Source organism: Fringilla coelebs (assembly GCF_963513975.1).
Source record: "Fringilla coelebs genome assembly, chromosome: 11".
Taxonomy (NCBI): Eukaryota; Metazoa; Chordata; class Aves; order Passeriformes; family Fringillidae; genus Fringilla; species Fringilla coelebs.
In genome coordinates, this window is record NC_140037.1 from 18,311,906 (window position 1) to 18,337,696 (window position 25,791).

At 52.9% G+C, this 25,791-nt stretch overlaps 1 protein-coding gene across 2 annotated transcripts in view; it reads right to left on the reverse strand.

Annotated features, from left to right (window-relative positions):
- OPHN1 (oligophrenin 1) overlaps positions 1-25,791 on the reverse strand; it is a 50,163-nt gene that overhangs the window by 13,421 nt on the left and 10,951 nt on the right. For both annotated transcript variants that reach the window (XM_084212830.1, XM_084212829.1), the window contains exons 2-14: positions 22,035-22,130; positions 18,051-18,112; positions 16,548-16,619; positions 10,155-10,256; positions 9,131-9,241; positions 8,425-8,529; positions 7,353-7,482; positions 5,889-5,989; positions 4,260-4,351; positions 4,060-4,138; positions 3,396-3,429; positions 2,040-2,102; positions 1,068-1,142 (exon numbers count right to left, since the gene is read on the reverse strand). In XM_084212830.1, the coding sequence (XP_084068956.1) occupies positions 1,068-1,142; positions 2,040-2,102; positions 3,396-3,429; positions 4,060-4,138; positions 4,260-4,351; positions 5,889-5,989; positions 7,353-7,482; positions 8,425-8,529; positions 9,131-9,241; positions 10,155-10,256; positions 16,548-16,619; positions 18,051-18,112; positions 22,035-22,130 (1,122 nt within the window). The remainder of the gene's footprint in view (positions 1-1,067; positions 1,143-2,039; positions 2,103-3,395; positions 3,430-4,059; positions 4,139-4,259; positions 4,352-5,888; positions 5,990-7,352; positions 7,483-8,424; positions 8,530-9,130; positions 9,242-10,154; positions 10,257-16,547; positions 16,620-18,050; positions 18,113-22,034; positions 22,131-25,791) is intronic.

The window sequence follows — 25,791 nt, forward strand, 5'->3', positions numbered from 1 at the left end:
AGCTGGACTACAGAAATAAACAGCAGGATTTATTTTTTAAAATAAATAGGATTAGAGAGTAAAAAAAAAAAATTATCCCCTTTGAGTGGTTAAAGATGAAATCCTGCTGCAGCAATTACGTCTGTGGTGTTGGACTTTCCATTATGCTTTCATATGCAGTGGGGTGCAAGTGGTTACCCAGACCCATGCAGATAAACAAAACAAAAATCCACTCACTGTTGAGATTCAGAGGAGAAAACCACAGAGCTGCTCACAGGGAGGGTGAGAATCAAGCAGCAATAGAACCTGAGGCTTAGCAATGAGTCATGGGCCAGCAGAGCTGGGCAGATACCCGAAGTCATGGCTCTGTGAGAACTGGGCATAGCCAGACACCAGTACAAACCAAGGTTTTAATAAACAACATCCAGAGTAGAAGCAATAGGAAACAGCCAAAGCCTTGAATGCTGCATTAATATCAGATGTCTGAGCTGGCATGAGCCCGAGGCACGCAGGCAGAGAGGTGAACTCAATCCCTGCCCTGTGCTCCAGCCCCAGGCAGGGCTGGGTAGAAAGGTCTGGCCTTGGTAGGTGGGGATCAACCCCAGAGGTTCCCCGAGAGGCTCGCAGGTGAGGGTATGATGGCCTCAGCCAGGGCCCAGCCCAGAAGGGCCTGTCCTGGCACAAAGCAGTGCTGCTGAGCCCCACAACCTGCCAAGACTGTAAACACTTCCCCAGTTGCCAAGTTTATAGGACAGACAGATCCAGCCACAGGAAGGCTCACAGCAGGAATGCATCCATTGACTTCTTACCATACATTGGCTCCTTATGGGACACACTGCACACAGCAAGGCATCCCCATCCTTCCAGAGAAAAACCTTACACCAGGCTGGAGGGCTCCCTGCAAAGGCCACCTTCCCAGTCCAGCTCATCGTGTTATCCCAGGAAAGAAGGGGAAGATGAGCCTCAGAGGGGTCACAGGGACCAAAACCCATGCTGGACATTTCTCACTGTGGAACCCGATCCACTCTGTCTCTCACAAACAATTCAAGAACAGGACAGTGTAATTGCACAGAGTGATCAATTCTTACCAAAAAAGGCATTCAGTAACTTCTGCACCTGGATATTGCTGCCAACAGTCCGGTACACGCCCTCCGTAGTGATTCCTAAGAGGACAAAGCCAAGAGCGTTAGCTGAGGTTTGCTGCTGGTGATCCACAAGCCCCATCTAGTGGAAATGTTCTCCTGCTGCTGGGCTCTGTCCCACACCCCGGGTTCTGTCCCATATCCCAAACCCTGTCCCACTCCCTGGGCTCTGCAGGCAGGTGCTCTGCTCACCCCAGCAGCCAAGGCCACCAGCACCACCATGGTCACCATGTCACGGCCAGGTGAGCACAGCCAGGGTGTGGGACACAACAGCCCACACACCCCATTTCTCTGGGGTGCTGCTTTATCACGGATTTGCTCAAAGCCCCAAAGAAGACAAAAGCATTGAAGTAGAATCTGAAAACACTGGCCAGAGCAGGGACAGGCAGAATCACTCTCTCTCCTAGCTCTGCCAGCAGGGTCTTTGTGCCCCTGCTGCTCCCCACTCTAGTGGGCCTTGCTGCCACAGCCCCAGCAGCCCCAACCCCACATATGGAGATGAATCCAGGTCCCCATCCCACTCTGGTGCTGTTCACTGGCACAGGCAGGATGATATGTGACAGCCCAGAGGATGAGCTGCCACCCTTCCACCTGTTTCTGCTGCTTCACAGACTGGGGCTGAAGCAGCCTGTAGCCACCCCTGCTGCCAGAGCTGCTCTCCTGCCCAACACTGGGTGTGCTCAGGGCCAAAACTGAGAAAACCACGAGTGAAAACAGCATAAAGGTGGAAGTTCAACCCCAACTGACTTGGTTCAACACTCTGGGATTTCTGCTCCCAAAGAACATGCATTTAACTGAAGAACACACATTCCTCAGCTGAAAGCTGCAGTCCTGTGCCAGTGGCTAACCCTGTACTGCAGGAACCACAGTGTTACCCGAGGCCATGGGAAGCACGGCCAGGCTGGGTGAGCTCCTCACCTTTGGTCTCCACTGCATTGATGCACTTCCGAACAAACTTGAAGCCCACCTCGTTCAGCTCCACTGTTTTGGACAAGGAAGCTCTGTTAGCTGCCTGAGCACTCCTGGAGACCCCTGGGACCCCCCAGCCCCACCCCCAGCCTTTCCTGGCACCCAGAGCTGCATGCCCCAGCACTGAGTGCTCACACCTGCACCCACACCCCCTCAGGAAACACCAGAGTTCTGGACACCCTGACCAGGAGTTATTAGTTATTAGTTCCACATGTTCTCCCATTTTTCCTCAAATTTATTTTGAGTTGCAGCACTGGTCCCTACCCCCTCTCTGTCTTTAATAATAAGGTATTTAATAATAATAATAATAGTGTAAATTATTTGGATTGTGTCTGATAAAGACTTAAATAATACTCTCCAGAGAAAAATCTGTAGTTAAAGTTATTCCTCATCATGGGACCATGTAATTTCTGCTTATCTATTAAAAAGCAAAACCAATCCAGCTTGATGTGCTGAGGAAAGCTGAGCACAGGGCTTCCTCCACTGAGCTGGGCAATTCTATGGGATCCCTGCATTTTCAGCAGGTTGTTTATACTGAATCTGTTGGCTCTGAGCAACAGCAACATCAAACTCAGACATCTCTTAGCCCTGCCCCAGGAATAAGCACAGACCCACCTGGTGCTTAATACTGAGGGCTATGATACCACTGGAATTCTTACCAGCTTTAATCTATGACAAATAGAGAATGCTTGTTCAGTGGAACCCTAATTCACATTCCTCCCAGCGTGTGATGTGAACATGGCCACACAGCAGGTTTGTGCTCATGCTTCTTGGAATGCTCCCCCTGTGCTCATTAGAGCCAGCTAGTTACAGTGCTGATGAAGTGAGCTCTGAGCCAGAATGCAGGGTTCAGACAGCTAACAGAGCCCTAGAGGGGTTCCAGGGCTCTGCAGGGTGTCTCAGTACTCCAGGGCTCTGCAGGGTACACCTCACTGCTGAGAGGGGGGACACAGGACATGGTGGTGAGTGGGAGATCCAGGGAACTCAATGCCACCTCTATTGCCCCATTACAACCTTTGTTAAGGGACACATCCTCAGAATCTCTCACTGGGGTTTGGAGGTGCAAACTGAACCTCACATCCCATTACTCCTGGCTAAATAAAAACTGCTCACTGCAGTTCTGTGCAACTCATTCTCATCTGGGCTCAGTGCCAGGCACTGTGGTGGAAGAACAGAAGTGACACTGCTGTCACGGAGCGGGGACAGTGCTACTCAGCAGGATTTGAGGATGATGTATCTGCAAGGCAAATTCTGCCTGGCCTCGAGGCTGTGAGAGCCCAAAGAACAGCAACAGAAGTGACTCACTTTCTTCCTGCTTCGTGATGGGACTGTGATAAATCTGAAAAAAGGGTGGGAATGGGGGAGGGAGAAGCAAAAACATGATCAGCATGATTTGACATTTATTTCTAAAAGAAAATGAAGCATCCCATAAATCACCCCCAGATGACCCAGAGACAATCACGGCCAAAAAGACAACGTCCCATAGAAATCTTATTTTATAATTAGGCAAGAACCCATTATCTCCACAATCAAGGAGTTTCCGCTGCCTCCCTGCATTTCAGTGGGGCACCTATTGCTAGGGAAATTCTCTGTTCTGTAGGCAAGCCACAAGGCCCTGAGCTCTGCTCAGAGTGAAGGAAGGGGACACCAGTAGGCACAGAAAGGTGGGAGAACACAGGTGCAGGGTGGGCAGTGACACCTTTGAAGGTGGCTAAGAGCAGAGGCAGACAAAACATCATCTCCAGCAGGTAGTGAGGAGCAGGAGTGAACCAGCTCCGGAAAGGCTGGGGTCTGGAACAGCAGGGAGCACCCCGAGATTTCGGGGGGAAACCCAAAATCCCCAGTGGGAGCAGAGGGAACGGCAGGGAGCCCGTGGTGATGGTGCAGCAGTGAGCCCGAGCAGCAGCCGCCGGCAGAGGACACTGCTGGGCAGCGCATTCCAGCTGGGACCGGCTCCAGGAACACTCACCGGCTCCTTCCCGTCCATGGCCTCCATCCACAGCCTGCGGTTGGCTTCTGACAGCGCCTGCAGCGTGATGGTCCCGGACCTGTGCGGAATTCCCCCAGGGGCAGGCAGGGAAAGGAAGAAAAGTTGGTTTGAATAGACAACAAAGAGGGATTTAGTGCAGGCCCGTGGGGTTTGGGGCTACCAGACACGAAGCTTCTCACCTTTCATTAGTTTCAATGTCAAAACAAAACCTTTTGTCTATGGAGTCAGTCTTTCTCCTTACGCAGGATTTCAGGGTCAGGTCCAAGGTGCCCTAGGAGAGAACATGAAAGCCAAGATGAGAGGACAGAAACATGGGAGAGTTTGGGCTCCTCAGGCCCCTCAGCTGCAGCCCAGCACAGCACAGCTCCTGTCCTGACATTCCAATGGCATCGGTACCAGGGCACAGCTGGTCCTCCCACCATCAGCACAGGCAGATGAGGCTCTGAGTTCCATGCTTGCTCTCAGCCAGAGAATGTTCTGGACTCAACAGCACTACCCCACACAGCAGCACTCTGCCCCTGCAGTGCTGGAGCACTGCTCCAACCAACCCAGCGAGGCACTCCCTGGCTCTGAGGCCAGGACCACGCTCACCCAGGCTCTGACACAGCTGGGTTCTAATTTTTACCAGGGCTGGTGATCAGTACCAGTTACACACACCACCAATGAACCAAATGGCTTTACACAAACTGTGGGGCAAAAGGAGGTACATTTCCTCACCCCAGACAAAGCAGACATACACTGGAAAGGCTCAACTCTGGCCCTGGGTGTTTGGGTCCCTGCATTCCACAGCAGAGTTAATTCATAATTTGATTGTGGGGTTGTGGCCAGCTGTGACCTGATGGTGCAGGTTACCAGCATTTGGGAAAGCAATAAGTTTTCCCAGCCCCTACCTGCATTAATGGGCCTTACTAGACCCGCTTAAGGCATAAATGAGAACAAATCTCTCTATACAATAGTTTGGATATTTCCTTGCCCAGCTCTCTGCCAAGGGGTTGCAAAACATCTATTTTATTTTCCTGCTGCAGCGTGCAGAGCCCTGCCAAAAGCAGAGCATGAGCTCACACACTGGAGCACACACGCCTGGCTGGGAAGGCCCCGGGGACCACTCCATGGCAGAGGAGGGCGGGGGACTCAGCTGGAGGCACTGGCTGAGCTCCATCCTCCCACCCCTCCCCTGTCACGAGGAGGGACTGAGGGAACTCCCAGACTTTGGTAAGCCAAAGCACTTTGTGAAAGAAGTAGTTACCCAAATTGCTGCCTCAGTGCAGTTTGGAGCTGCACTGTTGCCCTCTCCTCTCCCCACACTGTCCCAGTCCCACAGAACCAGTGCTGAGAGCAGAAATCAAACCACAAACCAGTGCTGTGAGCACACGGTGCTGTGAGGAAATGCTGCATTTGGAAGCAGGAACTCCTGTAGTAACGTGAGTCATTCAGGCCCTTCAGTGGCTGCCACAGTTCTTGTGGCTTCCAGCCTCTGTGCACGGGAAAGGATCAACATCAGCTGTCCACAGAAACACAAGTTTCACCCCAGACTGAACTCATGGGCCAGCACTGTCTGGTATCTCTCATGTCACACGACCCACGGCTGCTGCCAAACCCTGCAGGGCCTGGGCTCCCAGGGACACAGTGGAGTGAGACCTCTCCTCACAGGGGTGCCTCTTTCAGGGGACACCAAACTGCCCTGTGTGGGCAGGGAGGGGACAGAGCCCACTCCACTGCTCTGTGGCACCTGCAGGGTTGGCTGTCACAGGAAGGGAGGCCATACATGGGTGGAAGGTGGGCCCAGTGTTTGCAGACATCCAACTCACCTGCTTAGCTCCAGGCTTCTGGTCTATGGGTGTCATCCGTAAGGTTTTGGCCTCTTTTTCATACTGGCAGTAATACTTCACCCAGGAGATGCCCAGAGCCCCTGCAGAACACAGGAGAGGCTGGAATCAGGCACAGGGCTGTAGCTGGGTGCAGCCAGCAAGGCATGGTCAGTGCTGCCCACACATCCTCCCTTCTCTGGGGATGGACACTGACAGCCCCTGGGGACATCAAGCTTGCAGGTGTCTCCATGGGCAAGAGTCAGGAGGAGAAGAGGAGGAGGAGAAAAAGGGGAGGAGATGAAGAGAGAAGCAGGAGGAGAGGAGAAACAGGAGGAGAGGAGCACAGGACAGCAGCTGCCTCCAGCACCCTCCCAACTCCCAGCTGGTGCAAGGGCGTTTGTGGGACTCTGACCACAAGCCAGGCTGGTTTGGCCAAGCCCAGCCAAGACCTACACTGGCAGGATTCTACATGCCCTGAATGTCTGTTCCACAAACCCCACTACTTTTTCCTGTGGGTGAAAACTCAATAATGAAGACAACAGCAGCTTTGAAATACTCTGAAGTTCCTATTTCCAGATTCATAGTCACTTTCCTCTGTTCTGTTTTCTTACCTGAACCCTTTTATAGTAAATAATTCAACTGGTGTTTTTTCCATAATTTGTTTTTAAGTTGCAGTTGTCAGGAAGAACAACTTTTCATACTTGATTTACAGGGAAGCATAAATAGAGGCAGAAAATAGCCACTGGCCTGCAGGAACATGCTACATTTAGGATCTAAAATTACTGAGTATGCTTTCTTTTAAAAGCAAGATAAACAGACATAAAAATATATGTATAAATAGATTTCTACGTAGGATTAAGAATGAATGCTTACAAAGTTGTCTGTAGCCCCAGAGGTCACAGTTTTGCAGAGTCTTATGCCCTCTGAGCATTCCTGCTGCATGGCCATGGAGAGCTGCAGCCAGGTTTTGGAAAAGGCTGTATTTGGTCTGATTTTATTCTGCACAGAATTACAAGTTTTGCTCTCAGCAGCTTAACTCAGCACTGGTTCCACCTTGGCTGTGCTCAGCTGCTCACAGAGGCTGCCAGAGGGAGGCTGGGCAGGACACCAGATTCATCCTGGTAAAACACAGCCAAGGCAGAGCCTGCCAGAGCTCCAGGCTCTGGAGTCATAAATCCCATCTCATCAGAGTGCAGGGCAATTAGCTGGTGCTGTCACAGATATGTCACTTGGACAGAGCTCTGTGCCACTGCTGACAAGGCTGCCAGCTGAGGCTGCCAGTGCTTCCCCAGGCACTGCAGGCAGTGACACTCTAGGCACCTCAGGCAGTGGCAGAAGGTGACACCCTGGGCATGCTGTGCCTGGCAGTGGTGACAGGGCTGCAGGGATGAATGCAGCCCACAGCTGGGTTATGTCAGGGCAGCCCCATTCCCCCTGCACCCAGCTGCATCCCAGAGCCATTACATTTCTCCTGAGTGTACAGGTAGCCCTCGATGGTTGGCTGCCCAGGCAGCTTGCAGGTTAGGGGTGCTTCCTTCATCCTCTTCTTCAGATCTTCCAGCTCCTCCCGTGTGCTGGAAAAGTGATTCCTTGTCTGGGAACAGAAAACAAACAGAAGCATATCTGAATATGAGTAAAAAGTGAGCTGCAGGTTATTTATTCCTAGATAAATCTGAGATGCTGTAGCAGAAATGAATCTGTTCCCAAGGTACAAAACATGGAAACCTCTCCACAAATCCATATGGAAAGTGGCTATAAGAACCACTGAGCTCTAAGGGATGATTGAAGAGACACATCATGTGCAGAGATGGTGCTGAGTGCCACAGCTGGGAGGCCACTTGTTCCCCTAATTAGGGAACTTCAGCACATTTCAAGGCTGGCTGGAGCAGAGGAGCTCCCATTCACACCATTGCTCAGGTAACAGGTGCATTCTCCTCCCAAAGGTGTTGATCATGCTACAGTGCTTAGCATGAATGAGTCACATCAACAGGGGGTACAAAATCCAGGCATTATGATGGAATACTACTTGGACCAATTAACGAGCCAGCAGCAAAACCATCCTGTCTCAGATTTATGGCTGTTGTTCCACAGAAATGAAGGCCAGTTGGGAAAGACTGAAGATAAAGGAAACAGGAGTAAGATATTCTACCCCATGAGTACACTTGGCCAGCAGAGGAGCTTACCAAAGCATGTAGCAAGCCTGCAAGAAGCCAGTACCATTAACACCAAGGTTAGAGGCCTTCCTAGAGTACAATTTCAATCTCTTGATTGAAAGAAAATCTCAGGCTTCTTTATGCACCAGGTTAAATGATGCAACTGCAGTAGCCCCTTCCAGAGAAAACAATTTCATAGACCTGTGAACTGTCCCATGAAGAGAGGGGAAAACCCACATGAACTGAGAAGGAAATAACTGTATCTGCAACAATGCAAACATGGCCAGACTGCTTGGGTGGAAAGACCTTGCCATCAGAGGTGTGTAAATACAAATGAGAACAGAAGTCACACAGAAAAGTCCTTCAGCTGGGCAGGGACTCACGTTCTGCAGGCTGAGCTGGAGCTGCTGCTTGTATGGGAGGAAGTCCTGTGTCAGCTCCACTGTCAGGTTGTTGTAAGTGAAGAGGCTGTGGAGAAATGCCAGCACCTGCAATGGAGGGAAAGGACACACTGAACTTCTGTGTTTATAATGGAAGGAAAGATGGACAGAGTGTGGGGTTTCAGAAATTACATACGCCATTACTTTTTCTTCACAACTTTGAAATGCCAGCCTTGGTATGGCTTATCCACCACAGTGTCCCTAAAGCCCAAGCTACCACCCACACATCTGTCTGAATAAAACACCCAGAATGAAAGACACTGCAGGGAGACCCAGAGCAGATCTGCAGAGTTCATCCACAAGATCCCACACCCCACTGCAGCTGGCACTGGGGCAGAGCCACCATCCAGGGCAGGGTCCCTGCACTCAGCCAGGCTGGGACAGGTGAGCAGGGCAGGTAACACCTCTGTCCCTCTGCAGACAGACAGACAGCACTCACCAAACCCAGGGGGGCCAAGATAAGTCACAACAAGACCTGTAGCTCTGTACAGTGTCCAACCTGTTCCTCAGGATCCACAGACAGCCAGAAGAAACAGGACTGGGACTTCACAGTGCTCCTGCCCCACAGAACCTAATGCAACCTGGCAACTCTTCCCCTGCCAGCACATCTGAGCATCAACCAGTGAGACTGTGAAAAGGAAGCTCCTACCGGCTCCACAATGCTGAATTTCTTGCTTTCTTGTACTTCCTGGATCTGGTACACATACTCAAGGGAGGACTCAAAGAAATTGTGTCTCTCTTTGTCCACCTGAAGGTCGGCCTAGAAGAAAGAGGGAAAAGTGGAAAAAGAAAATACATCACATGTACTTTGAAAATATTTGACTCACTTTTGTCTGTCAGCCCACACATAGTTCTGTCCTCACTAAAAGCCTGCCTGGTGTCCAGCCCAGCTGTGAGCTGGAACATTGGATATTCTTTTAAGTCTGCCCATTTCTGGCTCCCTTTCATTCAAGGATTCAAAACCTCTTCTCACTCTGCAAGGAAAAGGCTTTCCCAAAGCTCTTTTATTACTTTAGCACACCTCTTCTCCTGACAAGGCCACCATCACCACCCTCTTGCCTGACTCCATCAGTGTCCCAGAACCAGCAGTTCTGGAGCTGCAGCAGTGGCAGGAGCACAGGATGAGCTCACACACAGTCTGTCTTGCAGAGATGCTCGTAGGTTGATGTGACAACTGGTCTGACAGATCTGACCAGATCCACCTGCTCTGGTGTGGGCTGGAACAGCTGGCTTTCCTTTCTTGCTGCCACATGCCTGCAGCAGCACCAGCTGGAAGGAACCCCCTCCTCTGCCTGCCCCCACAGCCACCCAAAAGCACCAGCAGCAAGGCAGGACACCAGGCCAGCAAAAGGAATAATAACTGGTTACTTTTCAGCCAGAGCACTTCCCCAGGTGAAAGGGTGGCCAGTCCCCAGCTGTGCCAGTGCCACTGGTCACTGCCCTTCACCATCAAGGTGACAACAAGCAATGACAATGTCTGAAGCCAACAGACACAGGAGAACTACGAGCTTGATTTCCCCGGTCCCACAGAGATCCCAGGCTTTGGGTAGATTTAATTGATTATCAATTTCAACTGGTTACTTTAAGGGATGATTCATCTCCCTTTTTTTAAGACCTAGAGCAGTTGGTGCTGTCACTTCTGGACCTAAGTCTGAGAAAAATTCCATACACACCTCCTGTAACTGAGATTCCTTCTTTTTGGAAGACAAATGCAAGTGGCGATCCAGCATAGAGTAAAACTTCTCTCCATCCTTCTCAAACTTCTTCTTTCTTTCCTGTAGATGCAAAGAGGTTGCAGCAGAACCAGTTATTGGCATTTTCCAGATAAGAACATGCATCAATGCCAAGATTCTTTGTGCAATTCTGTATTCCCATGGACAAATTTTGGTCAACCCAGCCATAGAACAGAAGGTCACTTCTCATTTGCTCTGATTTCACAGCCCTTGCCTACCTTGGATGCAATTACACCTCAAGACCCAGTCCAGCAATACTCTGTGGCACAAGAAGCATTTTTTCATGCCAACATCATGGCAAAAGCCCCACTCTCAATCTCTTCAATATCCAGTAAACTGAAGACGTGCTCATACATCAAAAACCTCTTCACCATCTCCTGACATGCTGTTCACACAGCCACAGCAAGGTCAAGAAAAGGTTCATTAGATTGTGGCCCCTTTCTGTTCTAAAGAGTTTATCATTTGTTTCTGAGAGTACCAGAAGGAAAGCAGAAGCCTGGCAGGGCATCAGGCAGGCAGGAAATCCTCATCTGCCCTCAGCAGTGCTGCAAAGAGAGCGCAAATGAACAAGAGCAGCAAACAGAGACACTCAAGAAGGAACCCCTGAGAGCAGGCAGGGAGCAGCAGGACTGAGCACCAGGCTCTTGGCTCCTGCCTGCACTGACTGTGACATTGGCAATCACAAAACAACCAGAGTAGGGGCCAGGTTGACAAATACCCACTTCAGATGATATCTGACATATCAGGGATTCCTGGGAGGCAACTAAATTACTGAAATCAGGAAATTCCAGCCTGGCAGCAGCCTCAGTGCCAGGTCCAAGCAGTTGAGAGCTGGTGTACACACAGTGCAGGTATGTATGGGATGCCCAGATCTTCTGTCTGGCTTTTGAAAACTCAAGGAAGTGGAAAGCAGTTCCAGCTTCCTGGGGAATTACTGGCATTTTTCAACATCTATCTCCTGAAAGCCCTGAAATCCTGTTCTCTTGCCCCCACTCAGAAATGCATGGATAAGCAAGAATACACCAGTACCACCACAAGCCAGAGCAGATGGGCTCTGCCAGACTGTGGGTATTAGGAACTTTCCTCATGAATTCAGTAGTGACCACAGCTTCCCCTGCCTGAAGTTTTGCTTCCCTGTTCCATTTGCACAGGCTATTCCATCTGTCTGTCAGGATGCCCTGCAGCAGGATGCCTGGGGGCTCACAAAACCCCTGGGCTCAGCACAGGTGGCTCCCAGTAATAGCAACAACCCTTCTGACCAGCTGCCTTCCAGGGAAGAGGATTCTCTCCCCACAAGAGTCCTGCCGTGGCTGTAGTGAAAGCACAATTACCATGAGGAAGTGGCACCAACCCCTGCTTATGTGTAAGTGTCTGGAGCAGGGCAGGCTTAGCCCAGCAAACCTTTTCACCTCAGCAATTCCCTATCCTGCTATGTAGACCCTGGAATCACAGGACACCTGAAGGGAAGTGCATCCTCTGGAATCACCCCCTGCAATATCAGGTACTGTGACTGTGTGTTAGCAGCCTCACACATCAGAACAGAGAGATCTACACCAAATCCAGAGCAAGAGAGAATCCTCCAAGGGTGAATCCTAATTTAAGCAGTGCAGCAACTGCGGGGCTGAGGCCAGGAAGGATGATAAAAACAAACCACCACCCTCGTGACTAAGGCCCTGATCAGCAACCCCAAACACAGAGCAGCAAAAGCGTTTGTGGAGCAGCAGTTCCTGCGTCTGTAAGGTCAAACTCCTGGGCTGTCTGTGCCATTGATGCCCTGTCTAATACAGCCTTGTTTCCATTTCCTCAATGACAGCCTCCAAGCCCCAAGGCCACAGAAGTGCAGGGAAGCAGAGCTGTGGGGCTGCAGGCACAGTGCTCCTGTGGCCACCTCGTCACACCTCAGAGGAGATGGCTGTGCCAGCAGCAGGTCCTGAGATAGAAAAGTAGGTGCTGCCATGGAAAGGCAGCTGCAAACCCAGCCAAGAGCTCCACTGTCTCCAGCAAGGTGCCGTGCAGAGGTGGTGGTGGCAGCACCGGGACGGTGCCATCCCTGGTCCCCAGCAGGGCTGTGGGTGAGCAGCAGCAATGGGGCTGGAGCCCACTCCAGGAGTTCTCTCCTACCTCTCACCACCAGCAAGCAGCACACATAGGGTGACTCAGCTGTCCCCACCCTGTGGAGAGGCCACCAGGGAAGACAGCCACACTGCAGGCCAGAGCTGGGACCAACCTCTCCTGCTCTCCATCTGGGAGGCTGCTCACCTGTGCCAGGAGCTGTGGGAAGCACAAGGCAAGGGAACCACCAGAGCCTGGTGCTACCATGGCTGGGCATGGCAGAGCCCATGGGCAGGGGGATGTGACTCTGGATGCAGCAGCCTGGGAGCACGGGGCCCCTGGCTTGTCCCCAGGGGAGGTGGCATTGCTGTGGGAGGCTGTGGTGCCTGTGCCTGTGGCCACAAGAAGCCGTGGAGGAGGCTCTGAGCTGTGGTGCCCACAGAGATGGCCACAGGAGGGCACAGCCTGCAGCCACAGGGAGACCACAAACCACCAGGCAGCAGCTTTGTCCCCAGCTTGTGGGCAGCTCCCCGTGGGAAGACATGGTGGGCTCTGAGGAAGAGGGGTCACCTCTGCTCAAGGAAAGACTGGGGAAGAGAAAGGAAGGCCTGGGAGAGCAGTGGAGCTCCTTCTGCAGCAGGAGCAGGGAAGCCAGACAGGAGTTCCTCTGGGGAGTGCCTCCTCCTCTGCCAGGCAGGCAGGGGGACACTGGGGACATGGAGCACTGAAGGGACTGGGAATGATGTCCAGGATGGACCCATGTGTGACAGGACCACAGTGCAGTGTGGCATTTTGGGCCACGAAGAGGGAGCTTGCCAATCATTCCCACTCTGGCTTATTAGCATATAACTGAACAGCAGAAGGATGACCTACAAATCCTTCTGAGTTGGCTGCTGACCAGAGCAAGCCAAGACAAAAAAAACAACACAAAAAAATCACCCAGACTGAAGCACAATCTGGAAACACGAGCACAAATTAGTTCCTCATGAATATTCAGCAAAGGGCAGCACCACGTTTCCATTAAGGTTTGCCAAGTCCAAGAGGCACCACCCACCTGCCGTTTATTGCTCACTGGGAGTCACAGAGCAGATCCCACCGAGGGCAGGCAGGAGGGGGCTCTGAACCACCAGTGCTGGGAGCTCTGACAGGCATTGCTGTGCCCAGGAATGGCAGCAGCCCGTGGGACAGCACTGGCTGCCTGCTGAGGCAGGTGATGCAGCAGCAGCTCTGGCTGCTCTGTGCGTGCCAGGTCCTGCCCACACCCCGACTGCCACCAGCACTGGGGTGACACTGGAGCCACTCAGCAGCTTCAGGAGGAAAAGGGCAAACAGACTTGCCAAAACTCCCCCTTAACCATTAGTTGCTAAGTAGGATCCTCTGAAATTCCCATTTTTGGGAAGGTGGAGTGAGTGGGAGGTGAGAAACCCAGCTCACGGGCCACTCCTCTCCATAAGGCATCAAACACACTTTTCCTGCTGGGAGCCCCCACCTCCATGCACACCTGAGGGGTCTGGGTGCAAGAGCAGTGGATGCAGGATCATCACAGTTCATTTTTATAAGGCATCTGCAGTTAATTCAAAAACAGATTTCTAAAATGTCAAGGGGTGTAGAAGGAGCAGTTCTATCAAAGCAGACTCAGTTCATCCTGGCATTTTCCCTCACCCACTGCTTCCTCTCAAATGCTCCTTAGGCCCTGCTCCCCCAGAGATAAAAGCAAGTAGAAGTTATTACCCTCCCTTTCTTTTAAAATTATAATTAATGAAATTAATAACAAAATTAACTAAGACCTTTTAGGAATACATTATCTCCTATGGAAAAAATTTTGACAAACACTGCAGCTATTCAGCATTCCTCTTGCCCTTACACTACATCCCAACAAGCTTCTCCCTCTGATTTTTTTGGTTGGCTTTGTGTTTTTTAAAAAAAGCTGTCTCCTTCCAAGTGAAACTGGAATTGAACTTTTCTATTCAAATCCTCCTTGGCTCAGTAAGTGGGGCCAGGTTCTTCCCCAAGGGTCCCAGCCCCACAGTGTGGAGCTGAGCCCCACGGCTATGGAGAGGGAGGGATGGGACCTCCATATGCACCAGCTCCTTCCCAAACTCACCCCCTGCCATGAGTGCCAGAGCTGGGAAATGGCTCAGCTCAGGGGGTCCCAGATCCTCCCTTTTATCTGTGCTGGGGCAAGTCACTCACAGCGACAGCAGTCACAGGAGAGCCAGTGACCCCACGGGCTGCGGCGGGAGGGAGCGGCTGGAGGGGTCCCGGTGACAGCCGGGGCTGCCCCGTGTGCGAGCACAGCCTCCCGAGGAGACTGCACTGCTCCCGGCAGAAGGGCTGAATGCAGACTCAGATGTGTTGGTCAGACTGGCTGTGCTCCAGCCAGAGGCATCACAAAGCCCCGATTCAAGGGCTCTTCCTATTTGGCTCCAGCAGCTCGCAAAGGGAACAGAAAACATCTCACAGAAGGCGACGCTGCCAAAATACGGAAACTAAGCAGAGGGCACAAATTCCCTGTGTCATGTCTCCAGGCTGTTCCACAGCCTGGCCTGGGCTCCTGCCCCTGGTGCAGATCGGAAAGGGTCCATGGGGTGATGCCAGACCCAGCAGCGATGGGAGGAACCCACACTGAGAGAGCACCGCTGTGAGGAGCCTCACTTGTACTTCCCCCCTCCTGCTGCCATGCAGGGATGACCCAGAGATGCTCTGCAGGCTGGCAGGTGAAGGAAGGCAGGCTCTGTGCCCGAGGTGACACCTGAGGGTGCAGCCCACCAGCAGCGTGGCACAGGCTGCTCTCAGGGAAGCATCAGAGCTGAGGACACGGGGCTGGAGTGGCTGGGGCTCGCTCCTAAACTCACACCCTCTCAAGGCTTTGGGGTGGCACTGGGGACAGGGGCACCTCCCAGGGTGGGCACAGCTGGATCCTGGCACGGTGCAAGGTGCTGTCCTGTGAACTCCTGCATGGAGCACTTGTGCTGAGCCACTGCACAGCCCTCTTCCCACCACAGCGCCCTGGCACCTCTGCAGCTCATGCTCCTCACAAGAAACAAAACCCCAAACCAAACTACCATGGCTGAGCCACCTGCAACAACCCCCTGCCCTCTGCCACCTTTCCAGCTGCTCTGAGCAGTGTCCTGCCACTGCCACCATCCTGTGCTTCCACCTGGAGCACTCTGCCCATGCACAGGGACTGAGGAAGGGCTGCAGGCTGCCAGGTGAATCCCTGTCAGTGCTGGGGCTGTGGCACCAGCCCTGCTGAGAGCCGTGCCTGCCATCAGGGAAGGGAGCAGGAATGGGCACGGGCCTGTGGGTGCGGCCAGCTCGGCTCTTGGGGCACACCATGCTCTGGGCTGGGGGCAGAGTGGCCCTTACACACCTTAAGGGCTTTCTGGGACAAAAACAGCCTGAAGGACACGAGAGCAGGGGCTGTGGGCAGCACCTGTGCCATGCTCGTGGCTGCAGCTCTTCAGAGGGCTCCACACACCAGCCCTCAGGGCATGGCAGAGGGCAGGAGGGCCATCAAGTATCTCTTCTGAAACACTGTATTTATTAAAAGTCAAAGCCTCCAGATGGGCTGGGCTGAATCCAAGCCTCAAGTGTTCTCCAAAACATCTCCATTTCAGAGCTGGGTCAGAGCCAGCCCCATTTTAAGCTGCCGCTGAGTAACATGGAACCTGGATTTCTTGATAGCAGACAAGGGAAAAATGATCTTTTGTGCTCCACATGTGCAGAATTTGCTTTTTATAGCTTGTTTCTTTAAAAGTTTGGTCCATCTGAAAGACTCATTAGATGCTTTATGTAAATATTTCATAACAAAAGCCCTATGACTATTATCAGGTTCTGCCTGCTGGCCTCTCCTGCTTTCCCTCCTTCCCTTCCTCCCTCCCACTCCACCACACACTTCTCTGCAGAAAGTATTTTCTTCTCAATAGCACTGACTGAACAAAGGACAGAGAGGGTAAAGCAGCAAGGAGAATCTCCTGGCTGAAACAAGCACCCCTTGCTCAGGACAGAGGCAGTGCTGGAATCAGGCCAGGAGAGAACCCAAAGAATTCAGGAAAAGATTTTGGAGACTCTTAAGATTGAAAAATCAGACTAAAAGTCACAGCACGAACCCTCATGCCAGCAGCTGAAAGCCAGCATTGAACAGGGAGTTTCTGAGTGCCTGAAGTCAGAATGCAGTAGAGCAACTGCTTGTTAACAACAACAGGAGAAAAATCTGAATTCAAAGACAGTAGCAGAAAACAAATCTGTTTACACTGAAAACAAACAAACAAGCCTTACCTTGGTGAACCCGATCTGCTCCTTACGGAAGTTTTCCAAAGGTTTGATCAGCAAATCACTCGCATTCTGCACCTACAGTGCAAAGAAAAAGCATTTGAATTGCAGGATGCCGATCAATTTTCCCCTAAACAGCGGCTGAACAGGGCTAGAAGCCAAGAACTCTGAGATTTTAATGTTTTTGACTGGAAACTTCTTCTCTGTCTGGAGGTGAATTCACTTAAACCATCTGTACCTGCTCTTCCCCATGGGTGACACACAGCAAACCCCAGCCACATCCCAGGAGGCTTTGGGGACATCCTGTGGGTGACAGGAGTGTCCCCAAACTAACAAGGCTGCTCTCAAATGAAGGATGGAGTTCCCTTGTCTCAAGATTCAGCCAGCAGGTTATCTGTCACAGAACAGCTAGGGAAAAGGGAAAGCCTGCCCGTGTCTCTTCCACTCCTGTCTCATGTCTGAGAGATCTTTCCTGGATGGTGCTCTGCACACCTTCACCAGGAATCCACATGAAAGTGAGCTCATCCCAGTTTGTATCACTGGCTCCAGCTCCAGCCTGGCACTGGGACCAGCCTACTGCCTCCTCCCATCCCCACTGACAGGCTCTGTCCCACACTCCAGAGAAGGGAGAGGGGAAGAGAAGGAGACAGGGCACCACACAGCACAGCCCCTCAGGGAATTTAAGGCTGATGAACACAGTGAGTGTGAAACCTCCTGAGGGAGCTGCTGTAAAACAGAACTGATCCTACAAGTAGAGGGAAAAAAAACCCCAACTTTGAAAATTGGACAGTGCCCATAACCTCTGAAACAGCACCTTCCACTGCTCCCCCCACTGCCAAAGGAGCTACTATACCTGGGATGTAATTCATAATAAAGAAGTATCTCTGTGCTTTCCTGGTTTCCTGCTGTTCCTTGCCTGCCCATGGACCCTCTGGCCCAGCCTGGCAGGAGCTCCTGCTGCTGCACGAGGCAGGGGAAGGCAGAGCCAAGCAGCACATTCCTGGCATGCTGCAAGCTCTCCACCGAGCCTAACCTTCATGTTTTTCCTGGAATTAGGAGTGAAATGGGAAGCCAGCACTGGCTCTGGAGGAGTCCTGGAGAGGCTGAGGGCACATGGCAGCAGGAAACTGATGGCAGTGTATTGTACTGCAGGAGCTGGACCAGCACAGATGGGCTCAGGGACACCTGCCTTCTTGCACCCAGCAAAAACTGAGCAAAACCACTTCTTATTCTTTAACCCTTGGCTTCCCCATGGAAGCAGCTGGTGAGCAGCCCCTCCAGCTGCAGGGCCTGGGGCTCTGTGCCTGCCTGTGCTGCCTGAGAGAGCCACAGCCCCTCACACCTATTGCTGTGCCTGCCCATGCTCAGGGCCCACGGACCAGATGAGTACAGAGCACATTCCCAGTGCTCCCAGCTTCCCTCTGATGAGAAGCCTGACACAGAGGCACATGGTGCTGTGGCTGTGATTTGGCATTCAGGAATGACAGCGCCCAGCTCCCATCTCCTTACCATCATGGACCTCTCCAGCTCCACTTCATGCAGCAGCTCTGCAAACTCCTTAAAGGACTCGGCTGTAAGAAAAGAAGAGGCTGGTCAGTGGAGCTGGGATGTGGCACTGGATGTGGCATTGTCACACCCTGTGTGACACATGTCAGGACACCCCAATGTGGCTGTACCCCCCAGCATGGCCATCTAAAGGCTGGCAAAAAACCCAGGAAGAGGTGGCTCCTTTTGGCAGAAACTGTGTGAGGCAATAATGCCAGGTGCAGGCTGGCCTTGAGGGGATTTATCTATGCAAGGGACAGGAGGGTCTCCTACCCAGGCAATGAAGGAGTGAGGGTCCTGGGAAGGTGAGAGGATGTTAATTAACTTTTATCAGGAATTGTGTTATAGAGATGGCAATACAGGTGGCAGAGAAGGGGCAAATGCAGGGAAAGGCCAGAGAAGGGCAAGGGGAGCTGCCATCCCCTGCAGCAGGACAGGCCCTGCCACTGTGGGCAGGACAGGGGTGCCTGGACAGCTGCCAGCAGCACCAGGATGGCGCTGGCACCTCTGTCCCAGGAAGAGCTGCAGGTGCTTGCCAGGACCAGGACAAGTGTGTCAAATGAAAATGGCCTGGAATGACAAAGATCACATGCTGCATCAGGAGGCACAAAGTCCATGACAGGAGGAAAGGCAGCAGGTGTAGACATGGTCACAGACACTGACACCACTCCCCAAAATGCTAGCAGTGAAACAAAAAGATCTCATTGATAAGCAGTTGGAGTCCAACTACAATAAAAATAGCACAAAACCTTTCCTTTAACAAACTGAAATAAGAATAATTTAGCCTGGGGAAATAAAGGACTAGGTGGGAGCAGGTCCCCCCACACCAAAGGGGAACATGCAGCCCCTATCCCTGCCCATCAAAGTAGAACTTGGGAAGGGGCTGAATTTGTCCAAGGGAAGGAAACCTCTCAGCAGCAGAGCATTGACAGTGCCAAGCCAAACTCCCCTCTCTCTGGGCTGCAAGGCAAGGCTGGGCAAACTCCTGCCCATGCAGGTACTGCGGCTGTGTGCTGGCTGCCTGGGGGAACAACCTGATCACCCCAGTTACCTGGGAACTACCTGGGAGTTAGCTGGGAAAGTTTCCCACAGTTCCAGCCTGCTCAGCACAGTGTGGGACAGGTCTGGTGGGTCCCAGACTCCCTCTTGCCCTGGTGGGAACATCCCAGAGTGGCTCTGTGAGACCCCAGAGCTCTGCAGTTCAGACCCTCCCTCCCTGCTGGGCTGGGCTGGGCAGCACACAACGGGGCACAGCAGGTGTACAGCAGTGCAGGCACAGGATCAGCTTGTCCCACAGGTCAGGGAGAGGGTGCTCCTGTGCTCCCTGTGCAATCTGAGGGCCCTCTCCCCTCATCCACAGCAGCACCTTGGGAGAGGTACCTGTCCTGCTGAAGTCCAGTGTGAGGGTTCATTCTTTAGCTGCTGAGACACACAGAAGGGAACACCTGCAGCCTCATGACATTGGCCCTCAGCTGGCAGTGGCCCAACACACCTTCCTGATGAGTCAGGAGCTTCTGAGCTCTCCTCCAGTGAGGGCTCCAGCACCCAGCAATGCAATGGCCCTACAGCTCACACCCAGGGGCCTAAGCCAGGAAAAGAATTATCACAGGGAGAGAGAGTCCAGCCCCAAACTTACAGGGAATATGTCAGTGCCTAAAATGTTCCCTAGCTGTTTTTTCCCTTTGCTCTACAGGAAAAGCCCAGGAAGATGTTTCCTGGCTCCAGTCACAGAACAGCCCACTGAGTTTGACCCTGCACCACACACAAGGCTCAGATCCTGCTGCCAGCCCAGCAGTGCCTGGGGTGGATCTGCTACTGGCCTGGGTCAGAGTTTGCCAGCCCGTGCAGGGCAGTGTGGAGCAGGGGGGCCACCAGCAGCCACAGCCTGCCCAGCCACACCTGGGAACTGACACCTGGAAACACCAGGGCTACTCTGCTGGGCAGCCAGAAGCATTCCAGGAAGGTCCTTAGAGCCATATTCCAGGTTCCTGTGTCTGGGAGGGAAGAACATGCCACCCCATTTCACTGCCCCCTCCATCTCTGCAGGAGCTGCTGATTTGGGTCCCGTGAGGTGACAGTGGGGAGCTGCAGGAGGGAGCACATGGGGGGCTGCAGCTGTGGGGTAACACGGGTGCATCCATGACCTTTCACATCCCCAGGGGAAAGTGCTGCTCGTGACAGACAACATCAGCCCAGTGTCCCGACTGCCACCTGCAGTGTCCCCACTGCCACCTGCTCGGGTGCCAGCCTGCTCTGTGCCCACACAAGGAGAGAGCAGTGTGACTTAAGCTCCATTTACAACCCAAACACGTTCTCTTGCAGCGCATAAGAAGTGCCTGTAAGTGCTCTGCTTCACTCCCATACCCTGCACATGAAATGAGCTCTGCCTCCCACGCAGACCCCTGGCACCCTGGCAGATGGAAGCTGCTACAGAGATGTCAACGCCCCACTGCTGTGTCAGGAATAAGGAAGCCTCAAACCCTGCAGGCACACCAGGACCTGGGTGGGAGGAGAAACACAGCCCAGGCTTCTTCACAGGGAAGCTGGGGACCTCTTCTTGAAAAAGCAAAACAAATCCTCCCCAGCAAAACTGAAGGGAAACATACTCCTTTCACTACAGAGAGTTTTACATTTGCTCTCTTGCTCTCCCACATCCCACACTCCCTTTATTCAACCTCTGTCATTCCCAGCAGCCTTGCTTGGTTGTTGGAGCTTTGTTCCTTCCAGCCAAGAGGAGGGACACTCCTTTCCTTGCATGGCTGTTTGCCTCAGACCCCTCAGCTCCCAGGAGGGGCATTTACCTGGCAGAGTTCCCCCCTCCCTGACCCGTGTGTGTTTGGAAGCTCAGCACCTCGGCTGCCATTACATTTGGAGGCTGACTCATTTCCAGCGGGTTTCACCCAGAGACTTTCCATAAAGGAAACAAGCCTTGGAGGGGCAGGCTGCAGTCTGCTTCACGTGGCTTTAAATACAACAGCCCAAGGAACAGGCTCTACTTCCTTCCCTTTCTGACAGCAGCTGAGAGACCTGACACCAGCAATGTCACACTGTGGCCACTCTGCAACCACTGCCTGACAAAAGCTGGTTTTCTTTTTTCACCCTATGTGCAGCCCTTGGGGGCAGCCTGGAAAAGACCCTGTGCCTTGTGCCCCACACCATGAATGCCCTGTGCTCCTGCCTGGAGAATGCCCTTTGAGCCTCAGCCCCAGCTCCTCAGCCCAGGCAGGCGGCCCAAGTGCTTTGTCTGATGGGGCAGGGTGAGGACCTTGGGGGCTGAGGACGCTCTGCTGTCCCTCCTGCAGACCCCTGTCACCCCCACAGAGTCCACTCACCTCGCTAAACCAAGAGCAAATTCATGTGAAACGTGCAGAGTTTGGGGCATTAAGGCCCCCCGGGTGTGGATGCTGAGTGACTCCCAGAGCTGAGCTGGGGGAGGGCAGGGATGTAACACAGCTCCAGGATCACTAATCCCCAAGCAGATGTGCAGGGAGCAGCCCTGCAAGGCTGCCCAGGGCACAGATGGCCATTGTTTTCCATTTGAGACACATCCAGCAACCCTTTTCCCCAGCAGTTTGCAGCCTGGTGCCTTTGCAGGGCAGCGCGGGGCAGTTCCAGCGCAGCGAAGGCAGCTCTGGGAGCAGCATCCAGAGCTGGGCTCCATTGCAGCTCTGGGAAGAGGGGCTGGCTGGGAGGTCAGCACCACGCTGTCCTCCCCAGCACCTGGCAGCATGGAGCAAGCCTGGAGCCATGGAAAACCTCTGCAAATTATCCGCTGAATTGGGAATGTGAAACTCGACCCGTGACTGTTCAACTTCATAAAATAAGCTGTGGAAGAGTTGCCTGGAACCTGGCTCCTGAGGCTGCTTAAAAACCATCAGGCAGGCTAATTCCTAGAGAGGGAGACTGTTCCAATTACAGGAAGTCAGCTTCAAAAAGCAGAGAACTCACCAATATTGATCTCATCATCTGTTAGTGTGTCACCGATGAAGTCGAACTGGAAGGACTGCAGAGTCTGGGAGAACTTCTGCACTGCTGAGGAGTATCCTGGAAAAGGACAGAGCAATCAGCTGTGGGTTTCTGCAATTGTTCTACAGAGGCTGCATGTCCTCAGAATTTATCCTGAATGGAACAAGACCAGAGGAGGGTGGTTATGAAAATCCACAGGCTTTGGGAATTTCAGTGCTGCAGAAAATGCTGCAGCATTAATAACCCTCAGAGGCTGCAGAGAGAATTGGATTTGGGTTTTTTCTCTCTCTGAAAAAGCTTCTGCAGCACTAATGGATGCACCACACGGTACAACAGCTGATCAATGGCCTTGTGTCCAGCCACAGACAGGAAGGGACACTGACACACTTCCCTTTAGGAAAACATTCAGGAGATACTCCAGGGCTCTGTGTGCACCAGCACAGCTCCTTGGAGCTCAGGGGCTGTTGGACAGGCTGGCCACTGTTCATAGAAATTGTTTCATAATAGGAGAGAAAAATCTGTAGAGTCAGAAAATAAATGTGAGGAAAAAGGCAGGACTAAAAATAAGTGTTCCTCTGTGGGGTCATGGACACAGACAGGCCCTGAGGGAAGGACAGTGCCACAGAGCACACAGCTGAGCCAGGGGCCTCAGCTGGGCTTGCCTGGGCACCCACAGATGGCCCTGGGACCTGCTGCTCCTGCTGGTGAGGAACAGTCTGGGCTGGAAGCAAAGAAATTGCCTGATGTTTCCTGTGGCTCAGTCCAAATTATTTTTGGACCTTCCAGAGGAGTTTCTGGCCCAAAGGATGCTTTGTGTCTTTGCGCCCTGTGTGGCTGCAGGACGTGTCTGGATGGCGTCTGCTGGCATTGGCAGAGGGGCCCTGGGACGTGACAGTGACACCAGTACAGAGCCTGACCCAGGGCCAGCAGGGACAGCACACTCACTGGATTGACCACATCATCCTGCACAAAGCTACAATTCCTGAGATACAAACAGAAAGAGGCTGCACTTGCCTGACCTCAGAGAGTAGCATGTAGGCAACAAAAAGAAAAGCAAAGGAATAACATTAGCCTCTGATTCACATTGCTACTGCCCCTAATTTGGGATTGCAGCTATGGGCACAGTCCCAGGCTGGACTCCTTTGTGGCAGTGCACAGAGATGGCACTTCCAGAAATTCATGAAATTATAAGTGGGGAAGATGTGATAGCACAGACCTTATGGGCAACCAGCTCCCACCACTGCTTTGCCAAGCCAGCACCACGATTGCTGTACGTAGGAACTTGGTGTACATGGATGGGTTTTTTTGATTTGAAAATAAAACTTACTACTGGGGTGGCAATCGTGGGATGCTCTGAGAGAAAAACTGGACAACACTGAAATGAATGCTGGGGAAAAGAAATCAAATGGCCTGTGTGGGATGCTGGCAGGTCCCCAAACTGTCCTGCTTTTCCTGTCCCCAGGTCAGGAGCTCCTGACCCTCCCCAAGGTCCCTGGGCAGGCAGGGGTGGGGGGACTGCTGGGTCCTCAGTGCAGGCTCAGAGTGCAGTCCCTGCTTCTCCCTCAAAAGCCTCGTTCAGCAGCTCCCTCGATGGGTCAAACCTTGGCTCCTGAATGGGCAGATTCAGGCCTGAATGTCGCTATTTAGCCCCAGCTGCCAGGGGCTGGAGCACGTAAAAGGGTGAACTCTCGCACAGAACGATGTCATTGACTTGATGGAAAACCTCAGCAAATAATTCCCCCTCAGTACCCCAGTGCTCGCTCAGGCCAGGCAGGAGGCTCATTCAGCCCTTGCTCAGGGGAATCTTTGTTCATCCCCTGCAGATCCCCGTCACCATCACCGTCCTGGACGCTGCTGTGGCCCCATCCAGCCCCTCCCCTGCTGCTGGTCACAGGTGATTTTCAATCCCTCCCTCCAAACACCCCTCCCAGTCCAGTGTGTGTCCTTGAGCCCCTCTGAAAGCAGCAGCACCCCCAGCCAGCATCCACCTCCCTGTCTGTCCGTCTGTCCCCTCCATGGGTGCTGGCTGGGGGCAGGTGACAAGGCACCATGACTCCAGCGTACCCTTGAGCATGGCAGCACACACAGGTCCCATGGGTGGGCAGGAACAGAGGGTCTCCATGTGCTGTGTGTCCCTGTCAGCCCAGGAGAGAAGGAGGGAGAGAGGGAGGGGGGTGTGAGCCCATACCCTGCGTGCTTGGCAGGCTCTGGAGGAGCTCTTAATGGAAACCAGGCTTCTCCAGACCAACACAGCTCGACTCCCACACGTAGTGAGCCTTGGCTGAACACTGGCTCCTGACAGAGCTCCTGTGTGCATGCACAGGACAGCATCACTGCTGTTGCAGCACTGTCACAGCCCTGGGGCGTGAGTGGGACACAGCACGGGGCTCACTGACTGCTGGCACTGCCACAGCCCTGGGGTATGAGTGGGACACAGCACAGGGCTCACTGAGTGTTGGCACTGCCACAGCCCTGGGGTGTGAGTGGGACACAGCACGGGGCTCACTGACTGCTGGCACCATGGGAACAGAGGATGTCCCCCCTCGGGGGCTGTGTCCCTGCAGGGCCAGCACCAGGCCCTGAGGCAGAGAATTGGTGTCAGTGCTCAGAGACACTCGGTGGGACATTGCTCCTTCCCTCGGTGGCACCCGAATGGCAGTGGTGACAGTGGTGACACCCCTTCAGGCAGGGCAGGGGGGCTGGGGAGAAAGGGATAAGCCGTGGCCACAGGAAAGAGGCCTGACCACAGGAAGGAGCCAGCAGGAAAAGATTTGCTGTGGAAAAACGGGGCTCCATCCCACGCTGCGAGAGATAAGTCCGTATTCTCCTTGTTCCAACTGCCGGAAATGTTTCCCCCCCAATACAAACACTCGGTTGCCAAAGGCTGCTGCTCTGCACCCCCAGAGCCTGGCAGGAGGGACAGGCAGTGCAGGGCCTGTCCTGCTCCCCCAGCACCAGGACCCAAGGATCAAGGAATAGTGCCATGCTCCAAGCTGGAATAACCCTGCGAACAGCAAGCCAAGGCTCAGCACTACCCCACGGACCCTGCTCAGCCTGTTTCCATGGAAACACACCAAAATGAATTTGATCAGGAGTCCTCAAGGACTCCTCTCCCTTCCAGCATCAGGAAGCAATGCCAAATATCACCATTTGTAGTTACAATAATTTACTCTCCTAGTCAAAATGAAGTTCCATCCCTGCACAGAGTGGCCCCAGCCAGGCTGCAGGGCACCAGTGCCAGCCATGCCAGCCTCAGGAGACACACAGAGAGCTTGAGACTGCATTTATGTGTGGATAAACACACCTTCAGAGCCAGCAGCTCTGGAAGGATGTGCCTCACAGTTTGCTCAGTAAGGACCTATGATTCTCACTTCAACCTTTGACAGCAACCACAGGTAACCAGAAACCACAAACAAAAAAGTGCTGCTACCGCTGCAAAAGCCACAGGTCTCTGACAAAACACAAACACAAGCAGAGCCCTAGACCAGGCTGTGCTGCTGCTTTTTCCTCCAATGCTTAGAATTTAAACCAGAAGGAAACCATCACCACAGAAAAGAACCATGGAGGAACAGCAGACACAGCCAGAGAACGGGGCACAGAGGTGCTGCTCGAGGGTCTGCAATGCTTGAGGTGTCACAGATGCACATCCTTAATTAGCTTTACTAATTGCAACCCAGGTCACATCTGTGTGACTGCAGTGGTCCTCTGTTCCCAAGAGAGGAAACCATGCCCCTGAGCA